The 20,776-nt window shown below is 38.5% G+C and overlaps 1 protein-coding gene and 1 pseudogene across 3 annotated transcripts in view; both read right to left on the minus strand.

The window, feature by feature from the left end:
• Nucleotides 1-7,589: 7,589 nt before the first annotated feature.
• LOC129498220 (RNA-binding protein EWS-like) lies at nucleotides 7,590-9,956 on the minus strand (annotated as a pseudogene).
• A 32-nt stretch (nucleotides 9,957-9,988) lies between these two features.
• Nucleotides 9,989-20,776, minus strand: part of KRIT1 (KRIT1 ankyrin repeat containing) — a 39,030-nt gene continuing 28,242 nt past the window's right edge. For all 3 annotated transcript variants that reach the window (XM_055307501.1, XM_055307500.1, XM_055307498.1), the window contains exons 14-17: nucleotides 20,077-20,164; nucleotides 19,329-19,535; nucleotides 13,591-13,707; nucleotides 9,989-13,075 (exon numbers count right to left, since the gene is read on the minus strand). In XM_055307501.1, coding sequence (XP_055163476.1) covers nucleotides 13,007-13,075; nucleotides 13,591-13,707; nucleotides 19,329-19,535; nucleotides 20,077-20,164 — 481 coding nt within the window. In that variant the 3' untranslated portion in view covers nucleotides 9,989-13,006. The remainder of the gene's footprint in view (nucleotides 13,076-13,590; nucleotides 13,708-19,328; nucleotides 19,536-20,076; nucleotides 20,165-20,776) is intronic.

Below are 20,776 nucleotides of genomic sequence, written 5' to 3' on the forward strand. Positions count from 1 at the left end.
GGATTCGACATGTAAGTGAGATCATATGGTATTTTTGTTTCTCTGTCTGACTGACTTCACTTACCATAACGCCCTCAGGGTCCATCCATGTTGTAGCAAATGGAAAGATTTCTCTTTTATGGCTAAGTAATATTCCATTGTATTAATATATAGATATAGCACTTTTCTTTTTATCCATTCATCCACTGATGAACCCTTAGGTTGTTGCTGTGTCTTGGCTATTGTAAATAACGCGACAGTGAATATGGGGGCACATATAGAATATGGGGGCATATATATGTTTTTTTAAGTTAATGTTTTCATTTCTTTCGGATAAATACCCACAGCATATTGCTGGATGATATGGTAGTTCTATTTGTAATTTTTTGAGGAAACTCCATACTGTTTTCCATAGTGGCTGCACCTGTTTACATTTCCACCAGTAGTGCACAAGGGTTCCCTTTTCTCCACACCTTTGCCAACACTTCTAATTTATTTTATTTTTGATATGAACCATTCTAACAGATGTGAGGTAAGACTTATTGTGATTTTGGTTTGCTTTTCCCTGATAATTAATGATGTGGAACATCTTTTAATGTGCCTGTTAGCAATCTGTATGTATTTGGGAAAATGTCTATTTAAATCTTCTGCTCATTTTTTAAAAGATTTTATTTATTTATTCATTAGAGACAGAGAGAGAGAGAGAGAGAGAGAGAGAGACAGAGACAGAGAGAGAGAGAGAGGCAGAGACACAGGCAGAAGGAGAAGCAGGCTCCATGCAGGGAGCCCAATATGGGACTCGATCCCGGGTCTCCAGGATCACGCCCTGGGCTGAAGGCAGCGCTAAACCACTGAGCCACCTGGGCTGCCCCCCTTGTTTTCTATTTACAGTTTTATGGTCTCAGGTCTTATGTTCAAGTTTTTAACCCATTTTGTTAATATTTTTTTAAGCAGGCTCCACACCCAGTGTAGAGTCCAACTTAGGGCTTGAACTCACAACCCTGAGATCAAGACCTGAGCTAAGAAGATCAAGAGTAGGACACTTAACTGAGCCACCTAGGTTAAATTCTTGTGCAGCATAAGACTGTGGTCCAGTTTCCCCAGCACCATTTATTGAAGAGACTATCCTTGGGGCATCTGGGTGGCTCAGTCGGTTAAGTGTCTATCATCAACTCAGGTAGTGATCCCCCAGTCTTGGGATTGAGCCCGGCATTGGGCTCCCTGCTCAGTTGGGAGTCTGCTTTTCCCTCTCCCTCTGCCCCTTCCTCTGCTTGTGCGCTCTCTCTCTCTCAAATAAATAAAGCTTTAAAAACAATAGACTATCCTTTTCCTGTTGTATATGATTGACTCCTCTACTGTAAACTAATAGGCCAAATAGCTGTGGGTTTGTTTCTGGGCTCTCAATTCTATTTTACTGACCTATATGTCTGTTTTTATACCAGCACTATCCTGTTGGAAATACATATAATCTGCTGATGTTCCAGAAGTCTCTGTTTTTCCTCGTTCTCTTAATCAAGGCATTAAAAGCTGCTGCTTTGTATACTTGCTTTTCTTTATTCAGCATAAGGTAGAAATGAAAAAAACCTTTTAATTTTAATATGGCAATTTATATTACCTTTGGTCTTTGGAATGCAGGTAGTTTTCTTATCCTTTTTTTTTCTTTCCTTTTCTTACATAGTGTTTACAAAGTTTCTGACTTATGATTTAAATTCCACATTAAAAAGCAAATTGGATTATCATCTTTACTTAAGAACTATCTCAAAGTTTATTCATAACTAGAAAATAAGCTTCAGAAACATTTTATCATGCTCTCATCATAGTGTTTAATCTTGGACTTGTAAATGTGAATGATGTACCATTCATTTCAATGACTGATTTTGATCAAGAATGACGGGAAACTTATTGACCTTATAGCACTTAGTAAAACTCTACTTTTAAACTGTCTTGTGGGATCCCTGGGTGGCGCAGTGGTTTAGCGCCTGCCTTTGGCCCAGGGCGCGATCCTGGAGACCTGGGATCGAATCCCACGTCGGGCTCCCGGTGCATGGACCTCCCTCTGCCTGTGTCTTTGCCTCTCTCTCTCTCTCTCTGTGTGTGACTATCATAAATAAATAAAAATATATATATAAGCTGTTTTGCAATATAAAATAATATGTGGTGTGTGCACATCCATCTATTTTATTTTATTTTTTAAAGATTTTATTTATTTATTCATGAGAGAGAGAGTGAGAGAGAGAGAGAGGCAGAGATACAGGCAGAGGGAGAAACAGGCTCCACGCAGGGAGCCTGACGACGTCGACTCAATCCTTGGTCTCCAGGATCACGACCTGGGCTGATGGTGGCGCTAAACTGCTGAGCCACCCGGGCTGCCCACATCCATCTATTTTAAAGTAGTAAATATCAAGTAAGCCAAAGTTCAGATAAAAATTAAAACCCTTTTTTTTTTAAATAGAACTCTTTTTTTTAAAAAAAGATATTATTATTTGGGAGAGAGAGAGAGCATGAGTGAGAGCACAAGAGCAGGGGAAGGGAGAAGCAGACTCCCCACCGAGCAGGAAGCCTGATGTGGGACTCAGTCCCAGGATGCTTGGGATCATGACTTGATCCTAAGGCAGATGCTTAACCCACTGAGCCACCCAGGTGCCCCTAAAATCCTACTTTTAACTATATACAGTTTGTTACTTGTGACTGAAATGGCTGAAATAAATTAAAAACCCAGACTGGCTTTTCTTGCTCCTAGGGATAAGTGTACAAAACTATTCCAATATTAATTGGAAGCATACACTCCAGAGAGGAAAAATAGCTCACATTCAACTCAGAGTGAAAATCGTTTATCCATTTTTCTGTCTGCACATGACTTATTTTAGGTTCTTTTCCTTCATGCCCTACTGGTATATATTCAATAAATACAAACAAAAAGTATTATCAGCATCTGTAAAATATAACTGGGAAGGTGTGTTATTAAAACATCACATAGCACATTCCAAAAGAAAACAAACGATTTACTAATTACTGGTGTGGGATTATACTTGTGTTATTTGCTCATATAATTGAGTTGATGACATAATTACATGATTCTATAACAACTAAAGCATTTAGTATGCTCTGGGGGAGACTTCTTTTTAAAAACTTGCTTTGGATGTGTATTCAATTTTCTTCCATTTTTACAGTAGTTAGGAAATAATTATTTTTCCCCTCTTGAATTGGAATACATACAGTCTTACCCCTAGGCAAATTGGGGAAATTACACAAGTAAAGCACAGTAAATGACAAAGTGGGGGTAGCGGGCTCATCCTTTGAGTGTCCTCAATGTGGGATCGTCAGTTCAAAGAAGGTACATATTTTCTAGACTGTTTTACCAAGAGATTAAACCAATTTTCAGTTGCAACAGAAAATATTCTCATATGCTGTCTCAGTCTGGTGCCAGAATTAATTTTTATTAATGTAATTAGTTGAGTTTTAGTTCATGTAATTCAAACTAATTTAATAAGGGTTTGCATTTTTGTTAGCAAAGTTTTATATTTCCCCATATTTTATACTATTTTAAAATTTTTATTTTATTTAAATTCAATTAAGTAACATATAGTTTATTATTCGTTTCAGAGGTAGAGGTCAGTGATTCGTCAGTTGCATATAACAGCCAGTGCTCATTATATCAGGTGCCCTCCTTAATACCTGTCATCCGGTTACCCCATCCCCCCATCCCCCTCTTCAACAACCTTCAGTTTCCTATGGTTAAGAGTCTCTTATGGTTTGTTTCCTTCTCTGATTTCATCCTATTTTATTTTTCCCACCCTTCTCCTGTGCACCTCTGTTTTGCTTCTTAAATTCCGCATGAGTGAAATCATATGACAATTGTCTTTATCCATTTTCTTTATCCATTTATCTTTTGATGGACATCTGGGTTCTTTCCATAGTTTGGCTATTGTGGACATTGCTGCTATACACATTGGAGTGCAGGGGCCTCTTCAGATCACTACATTTGTTTTTTTTTAAGGATTTTATTTATTTATTAATGAGAGACAGAGAGAGAGAGAGAGCGAGAGCGAGAGCGCGGCAGAGACACAGGCAGAGGGAAGCAGGCTCCATGCAGGGAGCCTGACGGGGGACTCGATCCTGGAGTGTCCAGGATCAGGCCCTGGGCCGAAGGCGGTGCGAAACCACTGAGCAACCTGACCCGGGGTGCCCAGATCACTACATTTGTATCTTTGTATATTTCCCTATATTTTAAAGTTGTCCGCATTTCTGTACATAGCCTCTGTGTTAACCTTTGACCACTCCCGATTGGAATTTGGATACTGACTTATATTTCTACTAAATTTTTATATATTTTTGGTAAATTTGCAATACTTGTATAGCAAATTATGATCTTTTCTTCAATATGCATTCGAAATTTACATAGAGTAAAATTTCCTTTTACTGATGTACGATTTCATGATATTTGACAGACACTATTTGTCAATCACAGTCAAGATACAATTCTTTCACTTCCCCAAATCCCCTCATGCTTCCGCTTTATATTCCCACATAACCTCATTCCCATCCTTACCTTCTACTAACCACAATTTGCTTTTTGATCCTATAGTTTTGCCTTCCCCAGAATGTCATCCAAATAGAATGTTACAATTTATAACTTTTTGAGCCTGGCTTCTTTTGGTTAGCATAATGTATCTGAAATTCATCCATAGTGTTCATCAATACTTTATACTTTTTTGTTGCTGAGTGGTATTTCACATGGATGTATCTCAGTTTGTTTCACTTACCCATCAAAGAATGTGGGTTTATGCCAGTTTATGGAAGTTATCAATAATTGTTTTTCATGAGTTGCAAAAAAAAAATGAAAAGTGTATCCTATAAAAGCCTGAATACAGATTTTTGTGTGAATATAAGTGTTTTTTTTTTTTCTTTGACAAATACTCAGGAGTAGAGTGACTGGGTTCCATAGTAGGTGTCTATCTAAACTCTTCCAGAGAACATCTGGATGACTTGGTTGGTTGATTGTCTGACTCTTGATTTTGGTTCAGGTCATGATCTCAGGATTGTGGGGTTGGGCTCAATGCTGGGCATGGAGCATGCTCCCTCTCCAACTTTCCCTCTGCCCCTCCTCATCTCTAATTAAAAAAAAAAAATTAGAAACTACCAAACTCTTCCAAAATGAATGCCATTTTCCATCTTTGTTAGCCAAGAATGAGATTCAGTTGCTCTAAATTCCTTGATTCTTTTGCTTTCCTTTATATTGTGTACATTTAAAAGTCATTTTAAACCTCTTACATCTTGGGACGCCTGGCTGGCTCGGTGGTTGAGTGTCTGCCTTTAGCTCCGGGTGTGATCTTGGAGTCCTGGGATCGAGTCCCACATCAGGCTCCCCATGGGGAGCCTGGTTCTCCCTCTACCTCTCTTTCTCTCTCTCTCTCTGTGTCTCTCATGAATAAATAAATAAAATCTTAAAAAAAAAGCTTCTTATATCTCATGATATCCATAAATGTGCTGCCACTAAAATTTACTGATCTTTTTTCTCTACTGATATTAAAAATTTTTAATATTTAATTTTTGGCCATATGAAATTTATTGAATATATAGTATGCAGGATGGTACCAAGCTATTTCTTTTGCATACTGATATCTATTTGCCTAATAAGATGCTTTGGGGCTGCTCTACCATTGCCCATTTCTCAATGGACCTCAACACAATTCTCCAAATAGTCCTCCATTCCTTATCTTAGACAGTATATGATACCATTTTCCCAGTTGCCCAGGACAGAAAGAAGGGATTTAAGATTCCTATCTGTTCCTTAGTTTCCCATGTCCAAAATGTCACTGGGTTTTGTCAAAAAATTAACCCACTTCTCCTCATTGTCTTACACTGTCTTGCTCAGACCTCTTTTGAGCCCCTCAGTACACTGGTCCAGTGTGATCTGTCAACATACAAATCTGAGCTAGTCAAGTCCCAAAGGCTCCCATGACTCCTCATTAGCAGAGAACACAATATCCTTCAAGTTTTTTTTTTTTTTTAAGTCTTGCCAGCTTCTCCTTTAACTGACAAATGCTTGAATATAGAAGCCAGGCTGCCAGGGGTGCCTGGGTGGCTCAGCTGCTTAGGCGTCTGCCTTTGGCTCAGGTCATAATCCCAGGGTCCTGGGATCTAGCCCTATGTCTGGCTTCCTGCTCAACAGGGAGCCTGCTTCTCCCTCTCCCTCTGCCCCTTCCTCTGCTTGTGCTCGCGCTCTCTCCCTCTCTGTCTCTCATGTAAATAAATAAAATTAAAAAAAACAAAAAAACAAAACGCCAGGCTTCCAGATTTTAAGTTGTAACTCTACCACTTGGTTTTTGACCTTAGACAAACAACATAACCTTTCCATATACAATTGTATTCAAGGTTATACAATGTATGAAAATGAAAATATTTACAACACTGTGTTAGAAAGTTTGATTTCTAACCTTTTTAGAAGAATACAAATATCTTATGTTTTTATTACAGTCACACATCATGTTCCTGATTCATTAATACTCTGGAGCCAGACTGCCTTGATATGAATCTCAGCTCCACTACTTAATAGTTATTTCTCTTTGGCAAGCTACTTAACTTTGTTTCTTCATCTGTAAAATGGGAATAATAGTATCTGCTTCATAGTGATTATTGTGAGGGCTAAATGAATTAATATACCTAAAACAGTGCCAAGGTCCATAGTAAGCACCATTTTAAGTATTAGCTATTGTTATTAACTAATGGGTAAATCAGTCCTAATTTCCCATCTGTTGTTGGTGCCCTTCCAATAAATCCCAAACAACCAGTGCTTCATTCTTTTTTTTTTTTTTTTTTTTAGGATTTATTTATTTTATTTTAGAGAGAGTGAGCTGGAAGTAGGGGGGAATTTGGAAGGGGAGAGGAATCTCAAGCTGACTACCCACTGAGCATGGAACCCAACAAAGGGCCCGATCTCACAACCCTGAGATCATGACCTAAATGAAAGCAAGTCTGTAACATAACTGACTAAGCCATCCAGGTGTCCCCAGTACTTCCTTCTATCATAGAAATTAGTACAATATTGAAATTACCTTTCTCACATTCTAAGATGTCTGAAAGGTATTTCCTTTGCCTCAAGCACCCCTGCCTCTAAGAACCCAAGGCTTCCTCTTCTTTTGCCTTAGGGCCTTTTCAGACGTCCTACTTCTGCCTCTCCAATAACTCTAGAGGCAGTCTAACCTTGTAAATACAAACTTTAAATGAGAATCATACATGGATTTTTGTTGAGAAAGTATTTTTGCATGAATTCAAGCCACCTCAATTCCTTCATCAGTTTTCTACACAGCACAAAAAACACTTTATATATATATATATATATTTTTTTTTTGTTTATAAACATTTGGAATTTTATTTAAAAAAGAAAAAAACATCACAACCATGAACATTGTTACAGTTAGAGGCCCTCTTGGTTCTCCACAATGATACTGAGCATGCTCACAAGGGGTTCCCATTGTTTAGTTAAACAACCATCTTTAAAAGAAGGAAAAAAAACTCGGCACACTACCTTTTAACTTGTTTTTTTTTTTTTTTTTTAATTTTTATTTATTTATGATAGTCACAGAGAGAGAGAGAGAGGGAGAGAGGCAGAGACATAGGCAGAGGGAGAAGCTGGCTCCATGCACCAGGAGCCCGACGTGGGATTCGATCCCGGGTCTCCAGGATCACGCCCTGGGCCAAAGGCAGGCGCCAAACCATTGCGCCACCCAGGGATCCCTTAACTTGTTTTAATGTTTCTTCACAAATGGTGAAAAATAATAAAGTACAGACAAGGAATAATCATAACGTTGTGGCCAACATTATAAATATGTAATTATAAATTTAAAACATTTTCTGGTTTAAAAAATAAATCTGGTAGTCAGTGCAGCTCTGCGGGGTCTCTGCGTCTAGCAGGACCGGTCTCTGCGCTCCTGACGGTGCTCGCCTTTATCCATTTTTCCAGGTCCTCCACGCCCGCCTCTTCTTCCTCCCATCTGTTCCATCAAAGGTCCAGGGGGCCCACCAGGACCGCCTCGTCTTCCTCCGCCAAAGCCACCTCGGTCCATGCCCCGGCCACCACGGAAGCCCCCTCTGTCTCCACCGCGGCCACCTCTGAACATCCCACCGGGACCACCGCGGTCCATGAGGCCACCTCTTCCTCCCCGCATGCCACCAGGGCCGCCTCTGCCACGGTCACCACCCGGGAGCGGGAAGGGTGGTGGAAGGAAGCCTTCAGGCTTCGGGGCCTTACACTGGTTGCATCCTGTTCTCCAGGCGAAGTTCTGGTTTCCACACCCCGGATTGGGGCACTGCCAGTCCCCAGCTCGGTACTGGACGTTTCCTCCTCCAGATGGGTTCCCTCGGGAACCCCGGGGGTCCTCTTGGGGGAAAGCCACCTGTCTCCTCCACGGCCTCCCATGCGACCCATGGGGCCCCCAGGACCTCCTGGGCCCCCTGGACCTCCACGGAGTGGCGGTGGCATCCCTCTGCCCTCACGGGGAGGCATACCACCCCGCATGCTGTTCATCGGAGGTTTCTTCCGAGCAAGAGAAACCTTAAGTTTGCTTCCTTGAAAATCTTTCCCATCAAACCACTCCACATCAGCCTTGGCAGTTGGTGGGTCTTCATAGGATACTGTAGCATCACCTTTGGGCTTTCCTGTTTCCTTGTCCAAGTAGATATGGATCATGGCTTGTCCAGTTCTCTTGTTCATCTTAACAACTCCACACTGCTTAAAGAAGTCAGCCAGATCATCTGGAGTCACATTGTCATTTAAGCCTTGCACATAAATTGCACTGTTGTCAGAGTCTTCATCTGGATCTACACGTGGGCCTAGATCAAGATCTGGTCCTTCATCCATGGGTCCACCAGGCTTTTTGAAGCCGCCTCGCTCTCCAGCGCTGCCCATTCCACCGCGTCCTCCTCCCCGCCCACCTCTGCTCATTACTCCAAGATCAAATCCCCCTCTTCCCCTGCCCCAGTTATCAGGGCCACTCATGCTCCAGTTCTCTCCTGGTCCGGAAAATCCTCCAGACTCCTGCCCATAAACACCCATGCTACTGGGGTGGTTCTGTCGGAATGAACTCTGCTGCCCGTAGCTGCTGCTCTGTTGGCTATATTGACTTGGAGCCTGGCTGTAGGATCCAGTTTGGGGGGGATAACTAGTGGGCGGCTGCTGCCCGTAGCTGCTTTGTTGACCATAGCTACTCTGCTGTCCATAGCTGCTCGGCTGCCCATAGGTGTTCTGCTGAGAGTAACTGCTCTGATCATAACTAGTCGGCTGTGTAGAGGAGTAGCTGGTAGGAGGATAAGATGGTGGTTCTGTGACTGTCTGCATGAGGCAGCTCCCAGGTACCTGGGGATAACTGTAGTTACTCTGTCCATATCCTAGGCTGGGCTGGTTGTAACCCCCTGTGCTAGATTGAGGTTGACTAGTCTCAGCGGGTTTGTTACCATCCTGTGGTCTTGCAGGTGCGGTGGCTGCTGGCTGCTGCCCATAGGCTGGGTAAGCAGGCTGAGTGCTATGCAGACTGAGCTGCATAGGAGGCCTGGGTGGTAGTGACCGTAGCAGTGGTGGTATCATAAGCACCAGTGCTGTACCCCTGGACAGGCTGACTGTATGCCTGGGGGGGCAGTTGGAGTAGTATAACCAGCGGAAGGCTGTCCATAAGAGGTTGCATAGGCGGTCTGCCCATAGGTCGCAGTGGTCTGAGCCTGGGTATAGCTGACATCAGTGGCTGTCCATAGGTTCCATAACTCTGCTGCCCATACGCCTGGGTGGTCTGTGCATATCCTGGAGTTGGTTGGGCGCTGTATGCACTGTAGCCCTGCTGGGCTGCAGCTTGGCTGTAGGTACTGTAATCCGTGGACGCCATTTTCTCTCCTTCCCTCTCGTTCTATTTTTTTCCATTTCACTTTACTGAAATTTTCTGAAGATTTTTATTTATTTATTCATGAGAGAGAGAGAGAGAGAGAGAGAGAGAGAGGCAGCGACATAGGCAGAGGGAGAAGCAGGCTCCATGCAGGGAGCCCGATGTGGGACTCAATCCCGGGACTCCAGTATCACGCCCTGAGCCAAAGGCAGATGCTCAACTGTTGAGCCACCCAGGCGTCCCATACTGAAATTATTTTCATTGGGAGTATTTTTCTGTATAAATTATAAAGCAAGAAAATGATTCATCAATCAGTTTTTTATATATATTTAATCCTTTTTAAAAAAAGATTTTATTTGAGAGAGAGAACATAAGCAGGAAGTGAGGGAGGGATAAGAGGGAGAGGGACTCCCCACTAAGCAGGGATGCAATGTGGGGCCCCATCCCAGGACCACGGGAACATGATCTGAGCTGAAGGCAGATGCTTAACCAACTGAGTCACCCAGGCACCCCATATTTAATTCTTCCAGTTAGTTTTTGCTATTGAGTTCCTCAAGATCAAGTGAAATTCTAAATGTTATTGATGCAATTGATCTATTAAATTTGGTCAAGAACTGTGGCTAGGGCAGCCCCGGTGGCTTAGAGGTTTAGCGCCGCCTTCAGCCCAGGGTGTGATCCTGGAGTCCTGGGATCGAGTCCCACGTCGGGCTCCCTGCATGGAGCCTGCTTCTCCCTCTGCCTGTCTCTCTGTCTCTAATAAATAAATAAAAAATCTTAAAAAAAGAACCGTGGCCAGTCTTACTGTTAAATATTCCCATCAAGTCTAATGATAGGGTGGTCAATTTTGGCAACTTTTAATCTTATAAGATGTGGTTCTTCAAGTTTTTTTCTAATACACTTATCATGTGCAGTATTAGCTGCTCTGGTTTTATTTCTACAATGGAAATTCTTTGTTATGATTTGGATAAACAATTGTTTGAATTTGCTTTTTTAGCTAAAAAGGAGAAAGTTTTCTCAATTGTCTAGCGCCATTCTTGGGCTCAAAGCATCTCACCCCATTATTCTTCTCCCTCAAATGTTTTTCTGTCATTCTTTCTCACCCCTAGGTTGCCGCCAGCTCAAGCATCACTTGCTCAGGCATGCCTCTCCTCATCTCTAAAGCTGATCCAGTTTCCTACTTTATATGCTTACATAGTATACTTTTCTTTCAACACATTTATTGGACTTTATAAATATGTATTTCCATGAGTATTTATTCCTCTTATTAAACCTTGCTTCCTAAAAGCAAAAGGTTTGTTTTTCTTAACCACTGGATCACTGGCACATAAATGGCACTCAAATTCATTTAATGATGCAAAGGGAAATGGCATCTTTTATCCCCAGTGTACATATACTCAATGCCTGCCCAATCCTTGGCACTCATTAAAACCTGTCTGTATTTCTCCATTAGTGTTTATTTCTGGTTTGTTATGGTTTTACAGAAAATGATAATTTTTCCCCTTCAATACTGTACTTGAAAATTGACTTTCTAATGCTATATATCTGTAAGCCTTTAATGGCCAACCTACTCTAACAGACTTCCCTTCTTTACAGGACTGCCATACTGTGTAACTCCAGGAGGGTACACTGTATTCTGAGGAGCTGGGAGTTGTCTGATGTAGTATCATTGCATCCTCATCTCCCTCTATGAAGGGAAAAGCATTTAGCTCACTGCTAAGGTTGGTTATCAGAGCAGTTCTAAACCCTAGCTGTACATCAAAATCACATGGGATACTTTAAAAACAAATCATTGAGCCCCACCCTCCATTTACTGAGTCATAATGTTGTGAGACTTCCCATTTGACTGCAGAGCCAGGGTTAGGAAACACTGGATTGCAGCACAGGATGAGTGTGGGAAAAGTGGTTACACATTAATCTAGATAGGAAAGTTAGTGACCATGTAATTAGGGGCCCTGTATTCAGTACTAAAGAACTGGAATTTTACATGTAGTAAAGAACCATGAAAGGTTTTCCAAAGGTAATGAAATGATTAGTCTATAAAAAAGGTGAACTTGGCACTAGTGTGGCAGATATGTGGGCAGAGTGTAAAGCCTCAGCCACAGGAAGCCAGGGAGGAAGTTAAACAAACTGGAACAAGTGGTTAGGACTTGAACTAGGGTGGATGCAGTGCAACTAGGGAGGAAGGGAATGGGAAAGGACCCACAAGACATTTGACAAGACCAAATATATGAAATGTCTAGGATGATAAAGGAGAGAGAAGTTGAAAACCACTCCAAGATTTCCAGGCTAAGCAACTGGATACAATTTGAGGATGCCACTAACCAAACAGAGAATACAAGTGGAAGGACATAATTGAGCGAGCAGAGGAAACATTCTATTTCCAGGTATGATGAAATAGAAGTTCCTTTGGTATGCCATTCAGGTAGAGCTAGAATAGCAGGAAATTGGAAATTAAGATCTACAATTCAGAAGAGAATTTGAGGCTGAAACTTTAGATCTGGGAGTCAACAAGGTAATTCAGTTGAGGCCATTGGAATGTATGAAACTGAACAGGGCATTGTCTATGCAGAATCAAAAGTGCTTAGCACAGAATTAGAGATACAGCAGGGTTTCTCATTCAATTTACTTAAGCATCATTAGAAATAAGCATAAATTAATGTGAAGTATAAATTATGATATATAAAAATTATCTGCAATCTTTAGGACAACAGAAAAATGTTTGAAATAGTGTCATGGGTTTAAGTAGAAAATATATTTTTTTATTCAAATATGTTGACTTCCAGTATATTTTGAAATGACACACAAAGTTATACCAAAGCTCTATTTTAATTTCATTACATTCCACTCCAAATTCTTTACCATTTACCAAAAATAACTTTTTATAAAGCTTACTGTTTTGTCCATTAATATACAGATGATCAATCTACACTTTTTTGTGTGTTTCTCTCAAAAATTAGAATAGCTTATGAGGATATTATATAAAACTAACTGGTATATTACACACCAAACAGAAGTACAGATTCTGTACAATGTAGCAGTATACATATATATTACAAGAGACTAAATGCCTTCTTAAAAGTAATAGTTTAAGAAATCTTTCATGGAAAAAATCTGCATTACAAAATGTGGTGGCTTAAATATCAGCTGCTTTCCTCTCATGAATTTCTTTCGGTGGGCATTAACTGTCCATTTAGCTTCATTAATAGTTTTACCACAAGGCCAGCCTACAAAGTAAAATATATGTCAACAGTAAATATGAGTCATGTAAGAATGTGTAAATTACATACATGGCAGTGGCAGTTCCCTATCTATCTGAAAAGGAACTTTCTTATTTCTTAACAGGAGGCAGCATGTCAAGAACAGAGGGAGTACCTAGCCTTTGAAGGGGTTTAAGAAGCAACCTACCAGATACAGCTAGTGGCTCAGATACGATACTGGTCAAGAAGAGGTAAGGACTACCTAATACCTTGATAAAAGAGATAGGGAATATTGACCAGAATCAAAGGAAATAGCAGAAAAAGGAGTTTCATTGTTATAAACTAAAATAAATTATTCAGATTAAGTTTCTGCCTTATTTGCTTAGGAAAGGCCTGCCTTTTTCCTCTTGGTCTTACATATCTTAATTTTATATGATATCAAAGGTTTTCCTTGAAGCAAAATAGACTGTCACTTTTTAAAAAAGAAATCTTTACTAACACCATAGTTCATTAGAAGTCCAAAGCAATTGATAAGTACTTACCTGTTTTGTGTGTACTATAAAGCTCATTTTATTTTCCATACTATGGATCTGAAAACATGTATCAGCATCCCCCAATTGCCACATAAAACAGCCATACTTAAGACTGATGAGTAAAGCCTGCAACATAATTATAAATTGTTTTATTGAAATATACATAAAAAACAGCTATCTGCTCTTACTATCCACAATGACCAAGTCATGTTTAAACATATTGGTTTCTAATGTTAGAATAAAATCTATTTAAAGTGCCCACACTAACCTCATACAGCCTAAGTAGAGAGCCACATAGATGGTAGACTCTCAGAAGACTGCCTTGAGCAATGATAAATTGTTTGTATCAGGCTGAGAAAACATTTTAATGATGCCTGTTCTGCGGTATGTACGTACACACACACACACACACACACACACACACTGTCTCCCTCCTTCTCTCTCTCTCTCTCTGGAATATTATTCAGCCATGAGAAAGAAATACTGCCATTCTGAAACATGGATAGACCACAAGAGCATTATGCTAAGTAAGTCAGAAAAAGACTAATGTTACAAGATATCACTTACATGTGGAGTCTAAAGAAGCTGAACTCACAGAAACAAACAATGGTGGCTACCAAGGGTTGGGAGATGGGTGAAATGAGGAGATGCTGGCCATAGAGTACAAATTTGCAGGTATAAGATGAGTAAGTTCTGGGGATGTAATGTATAGCATGGTGACTACAGTTAACAAATACTATAATATATATTTCAAGTTACTGAGAGAGTATATCTTAAATGTTCTCATCACAAAAAGAAATGGTAATTATGTAAAATGATGGAGGTGTTAGCTAATGCTACAGTAGTAATCATTTTTCAATATATTAGGATATCAAATCAACCTATTGTATACCTTAAATATATACAATGTTATATGTCAATTATGTTTCAATAAGGGTGAGAAAAAAAGATGCAGTGACTTCCAAGAAAATTAAATGTACAGGTTTTTACGTTTTGCAAGTTAAAAACATTCCCTTTTACTTTATTCAGTACGTTTTGAATATTCACATAATACTTTCAGATCTGAAATTTATGTAATGAGGTAACATGTTGACTTAGGCAATTCCCTCTCAATGAAAATAAGTACAGTGATATATCTATTGTAAAAAAAGCATAATTTAAAAAATTAACATACCTTTCATATATTCAACAAATTATTTAAAACAAATATTAGAATAATCTATTCCTAATCTATTCCTTCTCTTTCCCAATGAGAAGCTGTATTTAAATAGGCATTCATATCTTTTTATTTTAAAATAAGTCTCTCCTAGCAGTAATTAGCATTTTCTTGTCCTAAAAATACATTCTTTATATATTCATGTACAAAAGTATTTGTGTGTCCTTTAAAATACATATTTAAAAACCTTTGCTTTCTATGACTAGCTGTTCTTAACACACTGATTTTAATTGAAATTATTTGAAAAAGTTATGATTTAGGGCATTTTTAAAGTGGGGTTCTTTTTTTTAACATTTTTTTAAAAATTTTTATTTATTTACGATAGTCACAGAGAGACAGAGAGAGAGAGAGAGAGGCAGAGACACAGGCAGATGGAGAAGCAGGCTCCATGCACCGGGAGCCCGACGTGGGATTCGATCCTGGGTCTCCAGGATCGCACCCTGGGCCAAAGGCAGGCGCTAAACCGCTGCGCCACCCAGGGATCCCTACAGTACATTTAATTTACATGAGTGTATATTATGTATAATGGGAAACTACTAATAACATCTTCTTTAAAACTAGCCATCTACATTTATATTATAAAATATAAGTTTATAGATAGTAAATCTTAAAATAGCTATTTACCAAAGTACCCAATAAAACACTGAGTCAAGATATAATACCTTAAACTGTCTATCTTTTGGATCAGATGAAATTTGTTAATCAAGAGGCAGAAAATATTCCATTAATATAGCCTCAAAACAGTTTAATATACAGAAAAAAAATACACCCATGGAACAAGTCCTCAATTATATGAAGGCCAAATTACCGACAGGAATACTACAGTTATAAATTTAAAATAAAGTTTTGTTTTTAAAGAACAGTATGCATGAAGGAATTTTTGAGAAACTCATAATGAAAACAGCTCAATGGACCTGAAGTCAAGGAGTCCACATGGTAGTTTTGAGAGATTAATCTACTCCAGAAAGAAAAAGTCTGCTTGTTTGTTTCTATCTGTTAAGATTTTTAATTTATTTATTTGACAGAGAGAACGCACAAGGAGGCAGAATGGCAGGCAGAGGGAGAGAGAGAAAAGCAGGCTCCCCACTGAGCAGAGTCTGCCAGGGGGCTCGATCCCAGAACTCTGGGATCATGACCTGAGCTAAAGGCAGACACTTAACCAATTGAGCCACCCAGGTACCCCAAGTCATTTTCTTTGGAAGGCAAAATCTACAAAGGGTCAGGTTGTTTAGTGAGGGAAATCAAAAAGCACAAGAGAAATAGCAGGAATAGTTGAGAGCAGTAAAGGGAAAACCAGAGGGGTGCCTGGCTGCTCAGTCAGTGGAGCTGCGACTCTTGATCTCTAGGTTGTGAGTTCAAGACCCACATTAGGTATAGAGATTACTTAAAAATAAAATCTATCCCTCAATAGAAAAAAAGGGTTGGTGGGGGAGTGAACCACAGAAGTAAAAAGTAACACACAGCCAGTCAGCAGACAGGAGAAATCATGATATTGACAAGTGATCATGAAGAATGACATTATGTGGATATTTAAATAACCAGTTTTATTTCAGAAGGGCATGATGGCCAAAATAAATTGATGCTAGCAAAGAGTAATCTACTGCCTGGGTGTGGCAGGAGAGCTATTATGGTTAAAAATATGTCAATGAGTATAGTGATGAAACAGCAATGCAGTCACTATAGTAAAACACTGATCCACAACACAGTACATTATATATTCAATAGCATCTACATTTTATGTAAGTAGGAAAGAAAAATCTCTGATGAGCATATGAAATTGACTGAGCTATACTTTCTAATGGGAAATTCACATTATTTCAAAGAGAAACAAGATAGAGAAGATAGAAGTAATTGATATAAAAAAATGTGGCTATATTCTATCTGTGGCTTTTCACAAGAATTAATCTCTGAAGTTCTTATATCCCAAATAAGTTTTAAAGGTAAATGAAAAAAAAAGAAGAAAAAAAAATAAAAAAAAATAAAGGTAAATGAAAGTATTTTTGCAAATGAAGATGTTTATCCTCTTAAAGTAAGCTTGTTAACTTCACCCCAGCATACCTTGATGATTGTAAGACAGCTGAGGACAAGCTGACTATTCCCAGCTTTGATCATTATAATATATAATCAACTTAGAGCTTTCATAGGAGCTGTAAATTTATAGTGGTTTACAGAGCACAAGGTAGTGGTTAAAGGACAGGAAACATTGTTACTTTTTGGCTTAATCACCTTCTTACACCCAAGGACAGTATTTTAAATGATATTTCTGGAAATCAAACATCTTATCCTAAAAAACCAAACTGTTAACTAGTAACAATGTTATCATCCTCTGCCGCTTACTGTTATCTCACTAACTCCTGGACCAGAATATTGTTCATGATGTGAAATGTTATGATGCTGACCCATCATTTGGGAACTAAATAAAACATTTTATTGTTGCCTAAACATGGAATGCTACCAAAAGCCAAACATACACTGTAGCTTAGAGAGAAGAGACGCGGTATCAACACCCATGGCATCACCACTTAGTTCAATAAAGGATTTGTAAATGTATCAAATGCTCTGAAATAACAGAGGAAAACGTTCTTGAAATGGTTCTGGGAATTTCTCCTTTAATTTCCTTTAACAAACTTAGTACAAAGGAAATTAAAAAATGGTTAAAAACTAATAAGCAGCCTATTTTGTGTGAGTAAAGTGGCTTAAACAGAAAATAATAAGCAAATGACCGAAAAGCAAGCTGACATCAGAGACTTCAAAACACTCAAGTTCCAGATAAATTCTGAATTCAGTCCCTATTCAGCCCTATGTCCCTACATATTCTCTGTATCCATTTGCAGGTGTATCTAACAGTATGGTAAAATGGCTGTTGCCCATAAGGATGATCTAGAATTATCACAAAATAACTACTTTCAGAAGTTATGTGATTATATAATAAAAGCTTATGAAAATGATGAAAATAAAAATTAGGTTTATGATAAAATTTCCTAATCTAAATGGGTTTTTGGGCAGCCCTGGTGGCTCAGCAGTTTAGTGCCGCCTTCAGCCGGGGCCATGATCCTGGAGGCCTGAGATCGAGTTCCACATCCGGCTCCCTGCATGGGGCCTGCTTCTCCTTCTGCCTGTGTCTCTGCCTCTCTCTGTCACTGTGTCTCTCATGAATAAATAAATTAAAAAAAATAAAAATAAAAATAAACAAAATGCGTTTTCTAACATATAAGCTTAGTTATTACTTCAACTGACTTAAAAAATGATCTATTTGTAGACAGATCTAAATGAACAAAATTAATTTTTTAGCTTCCTATTATACTAGAAAGGTATTCATCCTGATAAATGTGTCAAATATGCTAAAAATAATTAATAATCCCACATTTTATAATGACTTAGATTAGAAAAAGGAGTATGAAATAGCAACACACCTCTGATGGCAAAGCTCTGAAGTGATCTAATATTCATAGTCCCTACCACACTTCATCTTGCCTGTTCCCCAAAAGGCTCTTGTAACTAATTCTGCTTTTCAAAGTGAATCCCTTGTGTCAGATATATTTTTCTTTTTTTAATCTGTATTTTTTTCATTTAAACTTAATTGATTGGGATCCCTGGGTGGCGCAGCGGTTTGGCGCCTGCCTTTGGCCCAGGGCGTGATCCTGGAGACCCGGGATCGAATCCCACGTCGGGCTCCCGGTGCATGGAGCCTGCTTCTCCCTCTGCCTATGTCTCTGCCTCTCTCTCTCTCTGTGTAACTATCATAAATTTAAAAAAAAAAAATTAAAAAAAAATAAACTTAATTGATTTTTTTGAATAGGTAATATTATCACAGTTAAAAAAATGTCTTAAGTTGCAAAATGGTACATAGTAAAAAACCTCCCTCCTACTCTTGTTCCTAGTTACCTGGCTGCCTTCTCTAAAGGCTTCATGAGACTTTTTATTCACATACAAGCAATATGTATTTATGTAAATATAGTCTTCACTTCCCCCCATTTGTACCCATATAGTAAGTAGCCTATTACACATGGTTCACTGTTGTGCTTTTTCATTAAATATACCTTAGAAATTATTCTACATATTCTTCATTCTTTTATATGGCTGCACAGTACTTCAACATAGAAATATACTATAATTAATATAGTTAATAATTTAAAAAATATATAGTTAATAATTAATATTATAGTTAATAGAAGTTAATAATACAATTAACCCCTTACCAACATGCACTTTTTTTTTTTAAAAGATTTTATTTATTTATTCATGAGAGAGAGCGAGAGAGAGAGGCAGAGACACAGGCAGAGGGAGAAGCAGGCTCCATGCAGGGAGCCTGATGTGGGACTTGATCCCGGGTCTTCAGGATCAGGCCCTGGGGCTCAGCCACCCGGCCTGCCCCTGACATTTACTTTTCATCCCTCCTTTGCTATTATAAATGAAACTGCAATGAATAATCTTATATATCATTTCTAGATTTTTCATATAGGCTAGTACCTTTTTTTTAGACATTATAAAATGTAACTGGCCAAACACAGCTGAAAAGCTGAAAATCTACCTTAGTTTCCATGTTGAGGAGATGAAGTCCTTTTATATTCACTCCTACATACACAGGGATGACTTTATGATTGCTGGGGCTTGCCTTTGTAAATATCTGTCCTGTGAAAAAAGCTGCTCCATATGTAGGAATTTCCCAACAGTTTTGTAAGAACATGCGCTGAAGGTGATGCATTTCTTTACTGACACCCTCACTTGTACTAAGATTCTGAAAAAAAAAAAAAAAATAATAATAATAATAATAAGGTAAAATAAAAGAGATGTGAGGTGAGAACATAACTTTCATAATCCAAATGGGTCAGCTAAGCAATTTCTAAAATCATGTCTGCCCCCAAAGAAGAATAAAATTTTGTGACACTATCCCAAGAGCAATTTTTCTTTCAAGATGTTAATATTTAAATAAGGAAAGAAAAATCAAAATCTAAAAATACTGTTTGTCTGTTCTATTAGGTTTTAAGTGCCTCTTGGCCAGGGATAGTATATCATTTCATGAATGTGTGTATTTAATCTCTAGTCTTTACCAACATACAGAACATACAGAAAGTATTCAGTAAAAGATTCCTCATTATTAAAAATAAAAGTATCACGTTACTTTCAGTTTTACATGAACTAGAAAATCCATTTTTAATTTCGGGACTATAAATTTAATGTACCTGTGTTTAAATCATATTAAACAATTTCAAACAATTTAATTTACAGAATTTCAACTAGAGTATAAAGTGTCTTTTTATTTCTATTAAACAGCTTACCTTGTATTCATGAAGTATTCGGTTTGTCCAGTGAGGTGCCTTACTTTTCAATTTGGTAATAGGTACAATGGATTTTAGATTTTCTTCACTGTAAGCAAATATGTCAACATGTTTTAAATAAATCATCTTTAGTAGCAAAAGTACACAAATCATTTAGAAACAAATTGCATTAATTAACATGATTTTTTAGCTGAAAAATCTTTATTATAAAATATTGGAGAACTCTAAATATTTGAAGCAAAAGGTCACAATCCTAACACTCTCATTTAAACGTTTCTTCTTTCAATAACCACAAAATAATTGAAAATTGAAAACCACAATAAACCTTCAGTGTTTAAAATCTCAATGTTTTCTCTCAAAGACTGAACACGTCCCTAGATTTTGTGGTGGGATTCTTAAATGCATCTGCCTTATATTTTCTACTATTTACCCAGACAGGTTTGGTTTTTTTTTTAAGAGTTTATTTATTTAATCATGAGAGAGAGAGAGAGAGAGAGAGAGAGAGAGACAGTGACATAGGCAGAGGAAGAAGCAGGCTCCATGCAAGGAGCCCGATGTGGGACTCGATCCCGGGACTCCAGGATCACGCCCTGAGCCAAAGGCAGACACTCAACTGCTGAGCCACCCAGGCGTCCCCAAGACAGGGTTTAATGAACTTATTTAAACATGTAATAAAGAAAGAGAAATTAAAGATGAAAAA

Source organism: Nyctereutes procyonoides, unplaced genomic scaffold (genome assembly GCF_905146905.1).
Source record: "Nyctereutes procyonoides isolate TBG_1078 unplaced genomic scaffold, NYPRO_anot_genome, whole genome shotgun sequence".
Lineage (NCBI taxonomy): Eukaryota > Metazoa > Chordata > Mammalia > Carnivora > Canidae > Nyctereutes > Nyctereutes procyonoides.